At 44.4% G+C, this 14,551-nt stretch overlaps 1 protein-coding gene across 1 annotated transcript; it reads left to right on the forward strand.

Annotated features, from left to right (window-relative positions):
- Positions 1-2,136: 2,136 nt before the first annotated feature.
- On the forward strand, positions 2,137-14,110 carry asb6 (ankyrin repeat and SOCS box containing 6; the record flags this gene model as incomplete). Its single annotated transcript, XM_083645379.1, has 6 exons — positions 2,137-2,261; positions 3,808-3,977; positions 8,799-8,905; positions 9,048-9,156; positions 9,258-9,344; positions 13,386-14,110. The coding sequence occupies exons 1-6, from the start codon at positions 2,152-2,154 to the stop codon at positions 14,108-14,110; spliced, it is 1,308 nt and encodes a 435-aa protein (XP_083501505.1). The 5' UTR covers positions 2,137-2,151.
- Between the last annotated feature and the right edge of the window lie 441 nt (positions 14,111-14,551).

A 14,551-nucleotide genomic window follows, 5' to 3' on the forward strand; every position in this document is an offset into this window, starting at 1 on the left:
GCAGATACAACTTGGAAATAATAATTGATAAAGTGTAGGCTATTTTTTTTTTAACTCTGTTAACGCTACATCAGTCACAACATTTGGTGGCACAACATTACATTTTTGCCGTGGCATTGCACATTTAAGATATTATTTTGCTATGAACTGCAGTGGCCGATCTGCAGTACAGATTTGTTATTACAAAGTAGACTACATAGAAAGGCTTTGAAACCAGAAATAAGGTGCAACACATGATGTCCTTTGCCTTTTTAAAATGTTCATAAAATACAAATTGTTTTATGAATCTATAGGCTACATACCCATTCATTCAACCGGTAGGTGATTTGTTTGATTTATAACTGAAATCTCTTTATGTCGGGATTTTCTGATATGTTTTAGAGAAAATGAACGTGTAGGCTAATTTGCTTCTGGGTATTTGTTACTGGTCGGTTACTCTTCCGGTCTGAGATCCGCTCTCACCACCTGTATCTGGCAATTTGTTTCCGGTTTGTGCTGCACTGTTATTGTTCTATTGTGTTATTTGGTTAAAATTATTTTGTGTACTAGCTACATAATAGCAAGATAACTCGCGTCGCATCACATTTATTTACTGACACCTGGGTGTCAGTAAATAAATGTGATGCGAATAAATGTGAGCTTTTCCAAGAACAGACCTACAACTGCCGTATGTGCTTCAGGGTGACCAGATGGCCCTACTTCACACAGCTCTGCATCTCCACACAGCTCTGACATCGCCAGACCATTTCGCAAATTCCAATGTGTCACTCTGCATCTTCCAGACTCTTTCTTTCTTCTCTGTGGCCTATGTGTGTACTTTGAGAGCAAAGTTCTGATTCTGATATTGAGAGGAACATTCGTTACCGTTGGTGTTCGACGGGGAGTAAGAAGAGTGTCGGACCGATGTGGGCGTGGAAACTTCCTGTTTAAGAAAGATAAGCAGTTGGCGTGAGTAGATTGTGTTAGAAAATTATCAAATTGTATTTTTTTTTACTCCAACAATGTAATTTATGATTTTAATTGTTGCTAAGTTAGCCAGTAATGCTAGTTAGATGCTAGCGTTGACAGCAGCAATGTAACGTTAACTGAACTTTTTGTCGGAGCACAGACACAGAGGCACCCTCTTCTACACGTAGCGTTAGCACACACACAGAAAGTTGGTTGGCTTTCCCTCGCCCATCGTCAAAACAATGGCTCAAAGCTAAAAGTTACCATCCGCGTACCGGTGTGCTTAGCTAGGTTAATGCGAGACTCAGCCTTCATTAATACTTTTGTGCCTCGAAGTCCCCATGAATTTCTACCAGTTTAATCTTTACATTAAAATAAATATTTTTTGTATTACACTTTTTCTTAAAAGTAAGTAAGTAATATGCAATTTATCAAAAAATCCTATTCACCCTAGTGTTAATGCATGTATGGCAATTCATGTGTGGTGTTAGTTGTATTGTAATAAGTTGCCATTCTGAACAATCTGTAGTTACAATAGTTTATATGCGAATTTATGCATGCTTAATGATATATTCCCTAAATTGTATTATTATTATTTTAAGAAAAAGTTTAATACAAAAACTGTTTATTTTAATGTGAAGATTAAACTGGTAGAAAACCATGAGGATATCTTTGAAGGGGGGAAAAAATCCCATTCACTGAAAAAAAGAGGCCATTTTGACCATTTTCGTGTTTTTGGTCCCGAATAGAGATTTTGGCACACAGCCCAAGCTGTTCACAGGGGTCATATTAGTCTCTAACAGTTGAGATATCCTCTCCTAAATGAATTGCATACATATGTGAGCCAGGTCCTAGACTACACCCTTATGGTGTGGTGTTGCAGGCTCCGCTAAAAATGGCCCTCCATCTTCATACACGTACGTTAGCAATCACAATAAAACGGTACTTGCCTGATACACAAGGTTGTTGTCCGTCGCAATGACCAATTGTGTCCCCCCCCCCCCAACGCAAAGTCTCATCTCTCCACAAAAGACAGTTCATCTGAACTGAACAGATAACGCTATGTTTGCCTGTCAGTCTGCTAAAAAAGCCACTCTCGCCTGCGCTGATACAATGAATCGCTGTCTCGTTGACAGCCAGAGTTTTTCACCGTTAAAATGTGTTTTGTAGCTCCAGCTTTCAACGAGTGTGAAGAGTGGAGCCATGCCTTTCCTCCATGGCTTTCGAAGGATCATCTATGATTATCAACCGCTGACTGATGCTGTGCTGTGTGTGGTGGGAGTGGTGGAAGGAGCCACTAGTGAGGAGGAGAGGTGAGGCTGAAGCCATAGTTTTGTTTGCCTAATTGTTTATCTGTGTGCAGGCTTTAGGCTATTCCCTTGATCTTTTACCTTTAAGTCAAAGTGTAATTTCCCCCTCTAAATCTGTTATGTTGCAGATGGGGGATAGGAGTGTTTTTGTTTTGCTTTGGTTGAACTCCCAGAACTGTTGTGACCCCACTTTTGGTTCTGTTCAGAACTTCTAGCTACAATAAACCCATTTTTAATTTGAGAAACTATTTCTAAATACTGATCCGTCATTGGAAAATTAACCTAAATAACCATGTAGGCTAAATTTTCCATGTTCATTAGCAGGGCTGGTACTAGTGTTTTCTGCAGGTCACAACCACTGTCAGTGCCAAATGAATGTAGAAGAAAACACTGGTGCCCATCCACACATGTTTGCCTGTAAACCGTGTTAAGCCACTTTCACACATGCAGTGAACTCCTGAAGATGTTACTCGGATGGGCTGTATGTATGAACACAATTGTCCGCTGTGAGCGCGCCCCCGTGCAAATAGATCTTACCCACCCAAGCCCCTAGTACTATGTCCGTGTTGCGCGCAGAGCACGGCATGTTTGAATACTACAGCAGTATGGGCGTGTTGATGATGCTGGGAGTCCTTCTGTTATATTGTTAAATGGCACTTTAACTTTTACATTAGAAACCATTAATGTTCCTCTGCTATTTAATTTCATGAATGGACGTAGTTACGTGGATGGATTATTTGGAAGAGACCCAAATCGGTGAGTGGTTTCTTTTCCTCTCTGCCTGTTTGAATTGTGAAAATGCAACAAGAAGTTCGATGATAGTGTTGCATTAGGCTATATATTGGAGAGCTAACTTTTTGTGGGTGAAATACATTGAAAACAGGTCAGGTGTGACTTGAATGCCACTTGTACATTCGCATTTTCCAGTGTTTAACATTTACTTTACTGTGATCACTATTTAGCAGCCGACTCTTGGGCGATGTGTAAACAGGCGCTCACTTTTTGGCATATGATTTGGGTTTTCTAACCCTATCGCCACAATAAAATGCAACAAGAACGCAACAAGAAGATGTTGCATGTAGGCTGTAGGGTATATATATTGGACAGATAACTTTTGTGGGGAGAAATAAATATATGACTTGAATGCCACTTGTGAAATCGTCTTTTCCACCTTTCAACGCTAGTGCGACCACTATTTGACAGCGACTTTTGGGCGATGTGTAAACAGGCACTCCCTTTTTTGGCACGTTGCCACCCTACGTTATCGTTAGAGTGGATAATTGCTTTCTGAAATATATCTCTGATGTAGTCTACATTGAAAAATGTAATTAAAAGTCTGTCTCGCATAGGTTAAACACTGCGATTCCGTCAATACCCCACCCCGCCCACCCCGCACTCTCTACTCTACACCGGACTGGAGGATTTCCTCATGTGTGAAAACAACAATGCCTCTTCTTTGAAGTGTAACCCCGGGGAATGTCTGATTCAATGGACAAAGTCCACAGAGTACCTGTCTGAAAGTGGCTTTACTCTCTGCTCTTGTTGCCAGTGCCAGTACCCCCGAGCTGTGTAGCTCCCTGGTGGATCTGCTGGAGAGAGAGTCTGAGTCAGATGTGTTTGAGGAGGGCATCAGCTACGCTCTGTTTAAGGTGGCTGAGAGGGGCCTGGTGTATGCAGCTGAAATCCTTCTACGCTATGGAGCTGATCTCTTCTTTGAAGGTGAGAGATGAGGTGGCATGCGTTAAATACTGTCTAGGGATGGGCATTTTCAAGTAATTTAAATATTCGAATACTCTCTCATATTATGAACGATTAACTGGGCACTCGGGGGGCGTGCGCCGTGCACAAGCGGGACCCCAGTTTGGCTAACCTCGCGTCACCAGGCTCTTCCAGAGGAAAAGAGCCGGGTACGCATTACTACAGGCAGGATGACCCGCCCCGTGTTTTCCGGTCCTGTGTTCCGGTCCGCAGTGTTTCCGTTCCCCCATAGAAATGCAGCAGTAGGCAGCCTAACATTGCCAGTCGCTACGAGTTAGAGAAAAAATAAGAAGTTACTCGTGTCGCCCATGTTTTCTGAATGGAACGCAGAAGGACTGAGCGTAATTGTTTCGTGGTCGGAGTACAGCTGCACTTTGGTTCCTACGTTCCGCCCATAGAGACACTGCGTAACGCGTCATCATTCAGAAACCACGCCCAAGACGGGGGAAAACAGAAAGCCCCCCTCCATTCCTGGCGTTCTCCTATGTCACATGCATGGTTGTGTGTTGCACAAAAGATCGTATATACGGAAGATGAACGCTCCAACTTACTTCCTTGACAGCTAGATCCACATTTTTCTTCTCGCCAATTCTCAATGGCTTCCTTGTTTTGATCAGGAGTACAAAAAAAACTTTTAACTGGCGATTTTTTACATTTGTTGTGTGCGCAGCCCACCACACAACAGCTTTTAGCTATGTTTAATTCAAGGAAAATGACGCTGCTGTATGGAAGTGAATGGAGAGCTTTCCCCTGTGATGGGCGTGGCCTATTTCATGCAGTGTCTCTATTGTTTAAGTTTACAAACCGACACGTTATTTGCAGAAGAAAATGTTTCACTATGTGGAGGGGCAGCTAGCCTTCTGGCAAGTTGAGTTAAAGATTGATACCATCTGATTCTGCCAGAATGCCCTCTCAACTTGCCAAAAGCTGGGTCTCTGATAAAACTACCGTACATAAATGTGTGCTCTGAACTCATCCGCAGCATTTAATGACAAATTATACTCTGTGGACCTGCCATTTTGACACTTTGCAGGTATGTATGAGGTTAAGTGAGGAAGCTGTTTCTATCTACATTTGGGAGAATCCCTGTAGCAAGTTGCAATGCAAAGTTCAAAGTACAGTGAGTCTTGTTGCTGCTGATAAAAACTTGCCAGGGCAAAGCCAAACTTTGCTGTGGTGACCTCTGGTGGTAGTAGAGATACATTTCCCTGGAGGCATAATTAGGGGATCCTGGCAGAGACTGGTTCATTCATCTTCCAGGTTACTTGAATGCCTCCTTCCAAAAAAAGTGAACACTGTCAGATGCTCCCGCATAGCATGCAGAAATATGCCAGTCTCCTTGTTATTTTCTCCCAGCGTTTACTGCCCTGTGCCCATACTTTTAAGATTATGCTAGTTTGTACCATCTATCAAACAAGCACTGTGCTGAAGCATGGGCATACTGTAGTTGTGGAAGTTAAGTGAGGTGTTACAGTGCACAGAATAATTGAGACACCACTCAGGCGCTCACATAGCCAGAGGAGAAAGAATATATCAGTAATGTAGTGTTCTCTAGAGAGAGAGAGGCGTGAGCGGAGGACCAAAATGCGTTACTCATTAGCCAATGAACAGCCAGGAAGGGGTCTCGCGCTACTTTTGAATGCTAAAAAATAAAGCTGATAATGTACAATTTGAGTCAAAAAAAATAAATCTAAAGTACAACACAAACTGTCCATTTTGCTGCAACTCGACAGTGCTGCTTAATCCAGGACCTTACTTCCTGGAACTCTTAAGAGTAAAAAAGGGGTCCATTGGAGTGAATGGAGATGTCGCGACTCGCGACTTTCCTATATACACGGCTCTGCAGTAATGTACAGAAGCATGCAGTACAACAATCGCTGTTTGTGCTGTACTGGGACACATCAGGGACAGGTGCAATTCCAGTGTGTTCATTTCAAAACCCCACAAGCAACCGGTTGAACCTCTCTGTAGACATCTTGGAAGTATAAACCTATTGCTTAAACAACCTCTGTGTTGCATCAGTACATGGTAAAGTGGGTGAGCAATATCCTGAGGATTTGAACTTCAGATGCAAGTCTGTTGTATTTTCTTTGTTCAGGGACTCAAGATTGCACCCAGTAGTCACAGATTTTTTTTGGTGCTAATCTCACACAGCCTATTATGCTTTTTGATTGATTCGTCTTCCAGCATATGAGGGCATAGCAGAACAGGATCATGAAGAATGGATATTATGCACTACAGCAAACTTTACACTGGAGATTGTGATAAAAGTACCGTAAATTTCGGACTATAAGCCGCGGCTTTTTCCCCGTTTTTTGGCCCTGCGGCTTATATAACGGTGCGGCTTATCTATGGATTTTTTTGGGGGGAAAAAAAAAAAAAATCTCTCTTTTTTTAGCACTCTTTCTAACTATAAATCCACTTCTGTTTTAATTTCCTCTCTTGCCCTCTTTTCACCACACCGCGGACACTGTGTGCACTGTAAAAAAAAACACAGGTGGTGTTATGTTATGTTGTTTTGTTGAAATGTTAATAAATGGGAGCTTCCTCAAACAGCCATCTCTTTCCCGACAATCCCCTCTGTGCATGAACCCATGGTAATTAAACATTAAAACACAATAAAAAAAAAAAACATTAAAACACCTGCGGCTTATAGTCCGGTGCGGCTTATATATGTAACAAACAGGCAATTTTGCTGCTGCGGCTTATACTCCGGTGCGGCTTATAGTGCGGAAATTACGGTAGTAGCAATCTGCTTGTTGCTCAAAAGTAGGTTGATCAAAGAGCTTATGTTCCCAAATGTTTGTTACTACAGGGGCAAAATTAAGAAATAATTCAGTATGGTGGTAAGAGTAGTGTTGCAGTACTCGAGTCCTGGACTCATTTTCAGGAGTCATGACTCAACTTGGACTTGAGCACTGATGACTTGGACTGTGACTCAAGTACCGTAAATTCCGGACTATAAGCCGTGGCTTTTTCCCCGTTTTTTGGCCTTTTTTGGCCCCTGCGGCTTATATAACGGTGCGGCTTATCTATGGATTTTTTCAGCAAACGGCCACTCGGGAACCTCCAAAATCTATGGATGTTGGTATGAGGCAGAACGAGAGCAAGACAGACATTACGAGAGCGAGACCCTGATTGGATGATGTTGCAAAAAATGTGCCTCGCGACCTGATTGGAGCACTGTGCCACTACGCTCTCTCAGCCACTACGGTAAAACACCCTCCCTCCTCCCTCGCTCCGGGGGGAAAATGGCAGCGATTGAGCCTGAAAGACAGTCTGAATGAAATTGAATGTAACATTCCCAATTCTATGTATTACATTCTAAAAAACTAACGGCAACATTTTGGAAGGCTAAGCCACACAACTAGCTCGTTGTAATCTAACATCATGCTTCAAAAGATGGAGAACTGGCTGTGTTACGACGATGGCGGCGAGAAGAAGAAGGAAAGAAGGAAATCGAGCAGCAGCACGTAACCTTGGCATCAGGGTGTTGACACAGAGAGCAGACGGCCGAGGTGCCGTTCAGATCCGACTGAAGGCTCAAGTTTGCCAGTGGATCCTGACAGCGTGGAGGAGTGTCAAAACATCCACGATCACCAACGGGTTCCGAAAGGCTGGACTGCTGCGTGATGAAGAGGAGGACGCCGCCACAGCTGAGGGCCTTCAGAGGCTGTTCGATTCCGACAGTGACGAAGAGGAGTTCGTTGGTTTTGAGAGCGACAACGAAGGAGAGAGGAGAGTGGCTGACGAAGCCACCCTGAGCCTGTTCTTTTCCGACACTGAAGATGAGGACTTTGGTGGTTTTAGTACGCAGGAAGAAGACGAAGATGAGGATTAATGACTTGACTTTTCTGGTTACAGCCGTGTACTGCACCTTAGCCTAAAAGATGAAGACGAGGATTAATGACTTTTCTGGTAGGCTGATTACCGTATATTTTAAGCAGCCGTGTTACTGCAACTTTAGGCTTACGCGCTTACTGTCGTGTTACAGGCACTTTATTTTGCACTTTAAAAAAAACACATTTAATTTAGCCATTGATATTGCCTCGTCAAGCGCTGTAAGCTTTGTTTTTTGTTATGGTACTACTGTAGGCTATAATGTAGATCAGTGGTTTTCAACCTTTTTCATGCCAAGGACCCCTAAATTTACACAGCACAGTACATGTTCTGTAGCTACTATTGCACTAAATGGTAACACTTGAATACGTTATGCAAATATGCAACTTGTTTTGTTGAAATGTTAATAAATGGGAGCTTCCCCAAACAGCCATCTCTTTCCCGACAATCCCCTCTGTGCACGAACCCTTACATATGGTAATTAAACATCAAAACACCCGCGGCTTATAGTCCGGTGCGGCTTATATATGTAAAAAACAGTCAACTCTGCAGGTGCGGCTTATACACCGGTGCGCCTTATAGTCCGGAATTTACGGTATTCATGCATTCGGACTTGGAAGTTAGAGACGAGGACTCAGACTTCTTAATTGATGAAGACATTTATTATTATTATTTTTGTAATAGGCCCTAATCATTTGGCATAACATACCGTGAGGCCGTGACCGTGACATTATTAAATTCCGCATTATTAAATGTCATGTGGATTCACAGTAACTCCAGACTCGACTCAGGTGATGGGGACTCGACTTGGACTCTTCTTTGGTGACTCGGACTCAAACACTGGGGACTAGAGACTTGACTTGGACTCAAGATATAGTGACTTGACTAGAACACTCACTCAGTGGTAACATCGTGTTTGTTGTGGCTGTTTCCACTCCCCAGACCCGGTGACTTACTACAATCCACTACACATGGCAGTTCTGAAGAACAGGCCCAGCATGGTGAAGCTGCTGGTTGCACGTCAAGCTGACATTGAAAACAGGGACAGGGTGAGTCTCTCACAGGCAAAGAAAGGGCTACTAAGAATGGAAAAGTCTTACATTTACAATATGTCCTCTCTTGTTCTCATTGTGTCCTCTGTGATTTCTTAGCGTTTTTGAGAAGTTCACTAAATTAGATGTTATCTTGTAGATCCATGAGAGCAGTGCGCTGGACCTTGCCAGTGAAGAGTCGGAGAGGCTGCCCTGCCTGCTCGCCCTGCTGGACCTGGGAGCCGATGTAAACGCAAAGGATAAAAATGGTAAATTGCCCAAATTATTTATTTATTTAGTTATTTGTTTGTTTGTTTGTTTGTTTGTTTGTTGGACCAAAAAGTCATTGTATGGTCTCTCATCTCCAAAGGAAAAACAGCCTTGCTCCATGCCTTGGCAAGCAGCGATGGACTCACCGTGCACAACATAGAGAATATCCAACTTCTGCTCCAGAGAGGTACTTACTGTGCGACGCCTTTCATCTCCTCTTAGCCTGCTTGTCCCGTTTTGCTTATTCAGGAATATCTCAAACAGCAACATGTCTAAATCACTACTTTCAGAATCTGTCTGAATTTCACTACGGGATTGCACACCATTTCATCAATTCCCGCAAATCTAGCACATACAATGCGGGAAATTCCCGCACGCATTTACAGCAATGTCTAATAATTAGGGGTGGGGGAAAAAATCGATTCACCTAAGTATCGCGATTTTTAATGTCACGATTTTTTGAATCGATCTTTTATTCCAGAATCGATAATCGCAAAAAAAAAAAAAAAAAAAAAAAAAAAATTTTTTGTGCTTGCAGTCAGGCCACTCACTGAACAGCAGGCCAGGCGCCGCCTACTGGTTTACTTGTGGTTTTATTACTTTATTAGTTAGTCTGAAGTAATAATTACACTTCAGGGTTAAAGTGGGTGCATCTCATTGTAAAAGTGGACTTCAAACGGCCCAAATCTGGCTTCAAACGGCCCAAATTTCACGCGCGTCGGCCCATATCGGCCTGGCCTGCTTGGTATCTAATGCCCGGCCTGAATTATGATCCCAGTCCGCCCCTGTTTTTAACTATATCGCCCAGCCCTACTCATGATATATAATATACAGTCTCTAGTGTATGATTAAACTTTTCCCATGTTCTAATCTAGTGTAAAAAAGCAAACCAACTGAAAAAATAAAAGAAAAAAATAAACAAAAATCGCAATAAATCGTAATATCGAATCGCAATAATCGTAGAATCGCAATACTTAAGAATCGCAATATAAATCGAATCGGCACCCAAGAATCGTGATAGTATCGAATCGGGAGATAAGTGAATCGCCACAGCCCTACTAATAATGTTCCACCAACGTTTGCACCGGGGCGGAATGCGGGACGACCGCCCGGACGAACCGCATAGATCAGACGGACCGATTTCCGCTGACAACACACTTTGGCGCCCTGCCAGCTGCTGTTGCAGCATCTCTCTCTAACATAGACAATGATGTGAACTTGAAGGCAGTGATGTCAATGTTAACGTTGTTAACTCATTCACCGCCAGTTTAGGACTGCCAATATTTAGCACAGGCCAAAGATTTTCATAATTGTTGGTCATCTTTCAAGACCCACAGTAAATTATCTATTAGCACCAGAGTGATTTGCAATACCTCAAAATGAAGATGTACGTCTCTGGGTTCACCAGGGAAAAAAAGTGAGCTTTTAGCATGTTCTGTACTCTACTTATAGCCATTTATATACACCCTGTTTTCACCCAAAAAGTCTCTGTCAGAAAAGAAATTGCAGAAAATGGCATTTATGTACACAGCACACAATATCAGGCAGAACTCGCTCTCAATTCTTTTATTTTGAACTGTATTGACATCAGACATGTAAATATTATTCATTATGACACAAATGACAAAAAAAAATATATATATATATATATATATATGAAGTGCTTTTTTTACATTCAACAATACAGTTTGCTCAGTGTGAGTGAGTGTACAGACAGACACACAGACAGACAGACAGACAGACAGACAGACAGACAGACACACCGACAGACAGACAGACAGACAGACAGACACACACACACACACACACACACACACACACACACGATCCCCCTTTTAGATTTCTAACCCCACTTAGGATAAGCAATAACCACGCCCTGTGGCGCTGGGATTGGCCAGGAGCAACACTGGAGGGCACGCAGCCCTCTGTGTGAAAGCCATTTATGTGGCGAGGCTGTGTGGAGGAGGAGAACAGCTTCTCCTCCTCCACACAGCTTCTCCTCCTCCACACAGTTGTGACTCCGTCTCGTCTCTTTCGGGCTGGCACATAGGAACGGGGTCCAGGGACCAGGATCGATCATGTTGGTCACGGGTTTGACTACTGCGGTTTCGATGTCCGCTGCTGTGCAGCAAGTCGATCAGCTCTGCAGCGCGGCGAGGGGGCATTTCAATGGCGTTTCTCCTCTGCAACAAGGAAGCGCGTTTCCTTTCCACCTTCTTCCTAATTTCAAACAACAGCTGCGGTATGTGTTTGATAACGTGCTGTCGGCTTGAGTTTGAGGTTAGGGACCCGAAACTATGTCACAGGCTGGGTAAGTGTTTCAACTATGCGCTGCACTCATAAAAACAAAAACACGTCAAACACGTCATTGGCGGGGAGGGCTATTTCTGATAACACGTCAAAGACGTCATTGGCGGTGAATGAGTTAATAGTAACGGTAAAGTTACTGAGCTTAAGCAGCAGTCCAAAGACCATTTTCAGGCTAACTGGCTCAGAATCCGTGTCTCGAATTGATTTGAAATGAGCTGTTTGATTTGTAAAATGTACGGTGCTGCGCCTTTTACCAGCCGATGTTACAAAACGTTAACTTAGGTGGCGCTTCTCATACAGCAAAAAGAAGGTGTGAGGCAGATTCAGCAAAGACTGATGTCATGTGAGCTTACTTTTTTTTTTTTTTACAAAGTTGTTGAGTGGAAAGCGATGAAGCGGAGGAGACAGAGTACAGATAAATAATAGAGCATGGAGACAAAACAGGAGAGGGAGCCACCAAAACAAAGACTACAGGTAGATTTATGGTAGGGCACCATAAATCTACTGTTTCCATACGGATCACCAGCGGTAGTTTGTTGTTTATAACGTGGCTATATTCATAATGTTTCTATCTCGGGGATGCGTTATTTCGAATCCCACATAGGTTGGCGCAACCTATGTGGGTTTCAGTCATCTTTAGAGCACAATATTCCTGGAATGCAAGTTTAACTAAACAGTTACATGTCCTCTGCATTCTACATAAAATGAAGATATTACGGGTTGTTTTATTTTGTATGTTACATACGTATTGGCCAAGATATGTTAGTTTATGGCAGAATAATTCTGCCAGTTTAGATGCGGAGTGTGCGCGGCCATCTTGCCTGCGGAGTTTTTGGCAAGTCAAAACGGAAATACTATTACGAAATGACGTAATGCGGAAGCGTCCATGTGGTGAATAGGCTGCCCCGGTCGCTGCTCCACCCTCTGCCGATCTGGGGAGAGCCGTGACTAGCACCATGCTTCCTCTAACACACGCGCAGTTGCCAGCCGCTTCTTTTCACCTGACAGGGGGAGCTTCACCGGTAGGGCGTAGCACGTGGGAGGATCACGCTATTCTCAGCAGTTCTCTTCCGCCCTGATCAGGCGCCCCAACTGACCTGAGGAGGCGCTAGTGCAGCGACCAGGACACATACCCCCAATCCGGCTTCCCACCTATTGACAGACAATGGCCCGTTACCCAGGAGTTTTAACCCCTGGGTTTTCCTCCATATACAGTATAACCCCCCACTAACAACATGCAGAAGATTGTCATCTGACCAGCAGCAATTGGAAGAAGATGGTCCCCGGGTGCTTCACTCTCAGCTGCCCACCACTACTGGCCTGACCATGGAGGAGGAGGACGAGCCAGGATGGGTCAAACGCGGAGGACAAATTTCATGATGCCACCAATTGCGTGTGTGTGTGTGTACTGGCTGCCATGCACGTGTGCATGGCTGCAGATGGTGTGTCATCTGTGTTAAAACGAAATAAAGACGGGGCTTGTCTGTACGGTTTCATTTTCAGAGAAATTCCTAAATTGTGACAAGGGGGAAACTCTTTGCAGAAAAATCTTCAAATGTGTTAAATGTGGGGAAAATGGAAAAATCTGCTTCACACACACACACACACACGCACACACACACACACACACACACACACACACACACACACACACACACTGACACACACACACACCACACACAATGAGGAAAACTGTCTACATCCATTCATCTCCCCGGAGGGTTTGCCAATCAATATAAAAAAAAGTGCACATGGGCATTGGGCGTTGGCCTCGGCAGGGGCTGACAAAGTTGTTTTTCCATCATTTAAGATCTTAATGAGCATTTTTGGCAAGCCTGCACTGAGTCGCGGCACGCTCATCCCCGGGTATGGACTAGTACTATATAATAATATCAGACTGACATCTCCTCCTGTACAGGTGCTGATGTCAATGCTACCACTGTAGATGGAGAATCAGCCGAGTCCGCTGTGGTGTTTCTGGTTAAGGAGGCTCTGGAAGCCAATATGAAGGATGCTGCAGAGATGGGCAAATTCTGCCTGAGAGTCACCCAGCTGCTGCTGGACTACGGCAACAACCCCAGCTGCTGTCAGAATGAAGACGGAGAGCCCTCCTTGACACAGACCAGCTTGGAGTACTTTGACCTGCTCTTCCCTCTAGCCGTGCTGTTACTCCACAACAGAGCCTCTTTTGCTTGCTCCTACCACGGCGCCTCCTGCTGGTCGGGTTACGGTATCCTGTTCCACAGGCTGCAAACCGTCCTGAAGCAGTGCGCCGATAAAAGTCGCGCCTCTGAGCTCCTGGAGCAGGCTGAGGTCTTGCTGGACTTAGCCAGGGTCAACCTCCCCGCGCTGCCTCTGCCTCCCAGCCCAGAGCTTCCCGTGGCCGAGCAGGACTCGGGCGGCCACGCCCAGGCTCTGCTGGACTTCCACAGTCGTGTGGTGGAGCAAGAAGCGAGCCCTCCAGATCTGCGCTGCCTCTGCAGGGCTTTCATACGCAGCCACCTGCAGCCCTGGCCCCTGGAGGAGCGAGTGAAGGCCCTGCCACTCCCGGACAGACTGAAAGACTTCCTCCTCCCCGAGCACACATATTGTGCCAAGCCTGGCTGGGACTGCTTCAGGTCTCGGCGTAGCCAACAACGCTGAGGAAATGGGCTCAGGGGTGCAAATTTAGCTCACCTTTTTTTTAATCCCCCAAAAAAGGGCATTTCAGTGAATGATTTTGAGTGGTTTTGTGTCTGCTCTGATTATCTGTCACCTTTTTCCACTCTCCATGAGTTTGCATCCCTGTGGGCTACTATCTGCCACTGGCTGTGTATAGATTACCTTTCAATCTGAAGTGAGAGGCTGAGCAGGCCTGTTTATTTGGAATGTGTGAACAGGGTCCAAAATGAACACCTGCCAATGTGGTGACATTTTAGTGTTTGGGGGAAACATCAAAGTATTTTGGAATCACGCCACACTGCCATGTGTGCGCACTGCCATCACCGTGTTTGACCGGCTAGGACAAATCTCCTCTGCTTGTCCATTTTTGTCAGTTGATCAGCTGTCAGTTTGCTCCAATAGACTACTTCCCTAGTAACCAAC

The sequence above is a fragment of the Poromitra crassiceps genome, assembly GCF_964638095.1.
Source record: "Poromitra crassiceps genome assembly, chromosome: 10".
NCBI lineage: Eukaryota > Metazoa > Chordata > Actinopteri > Beryciformes > Melamphaidae > Poromitra > Poromitra crassiceps.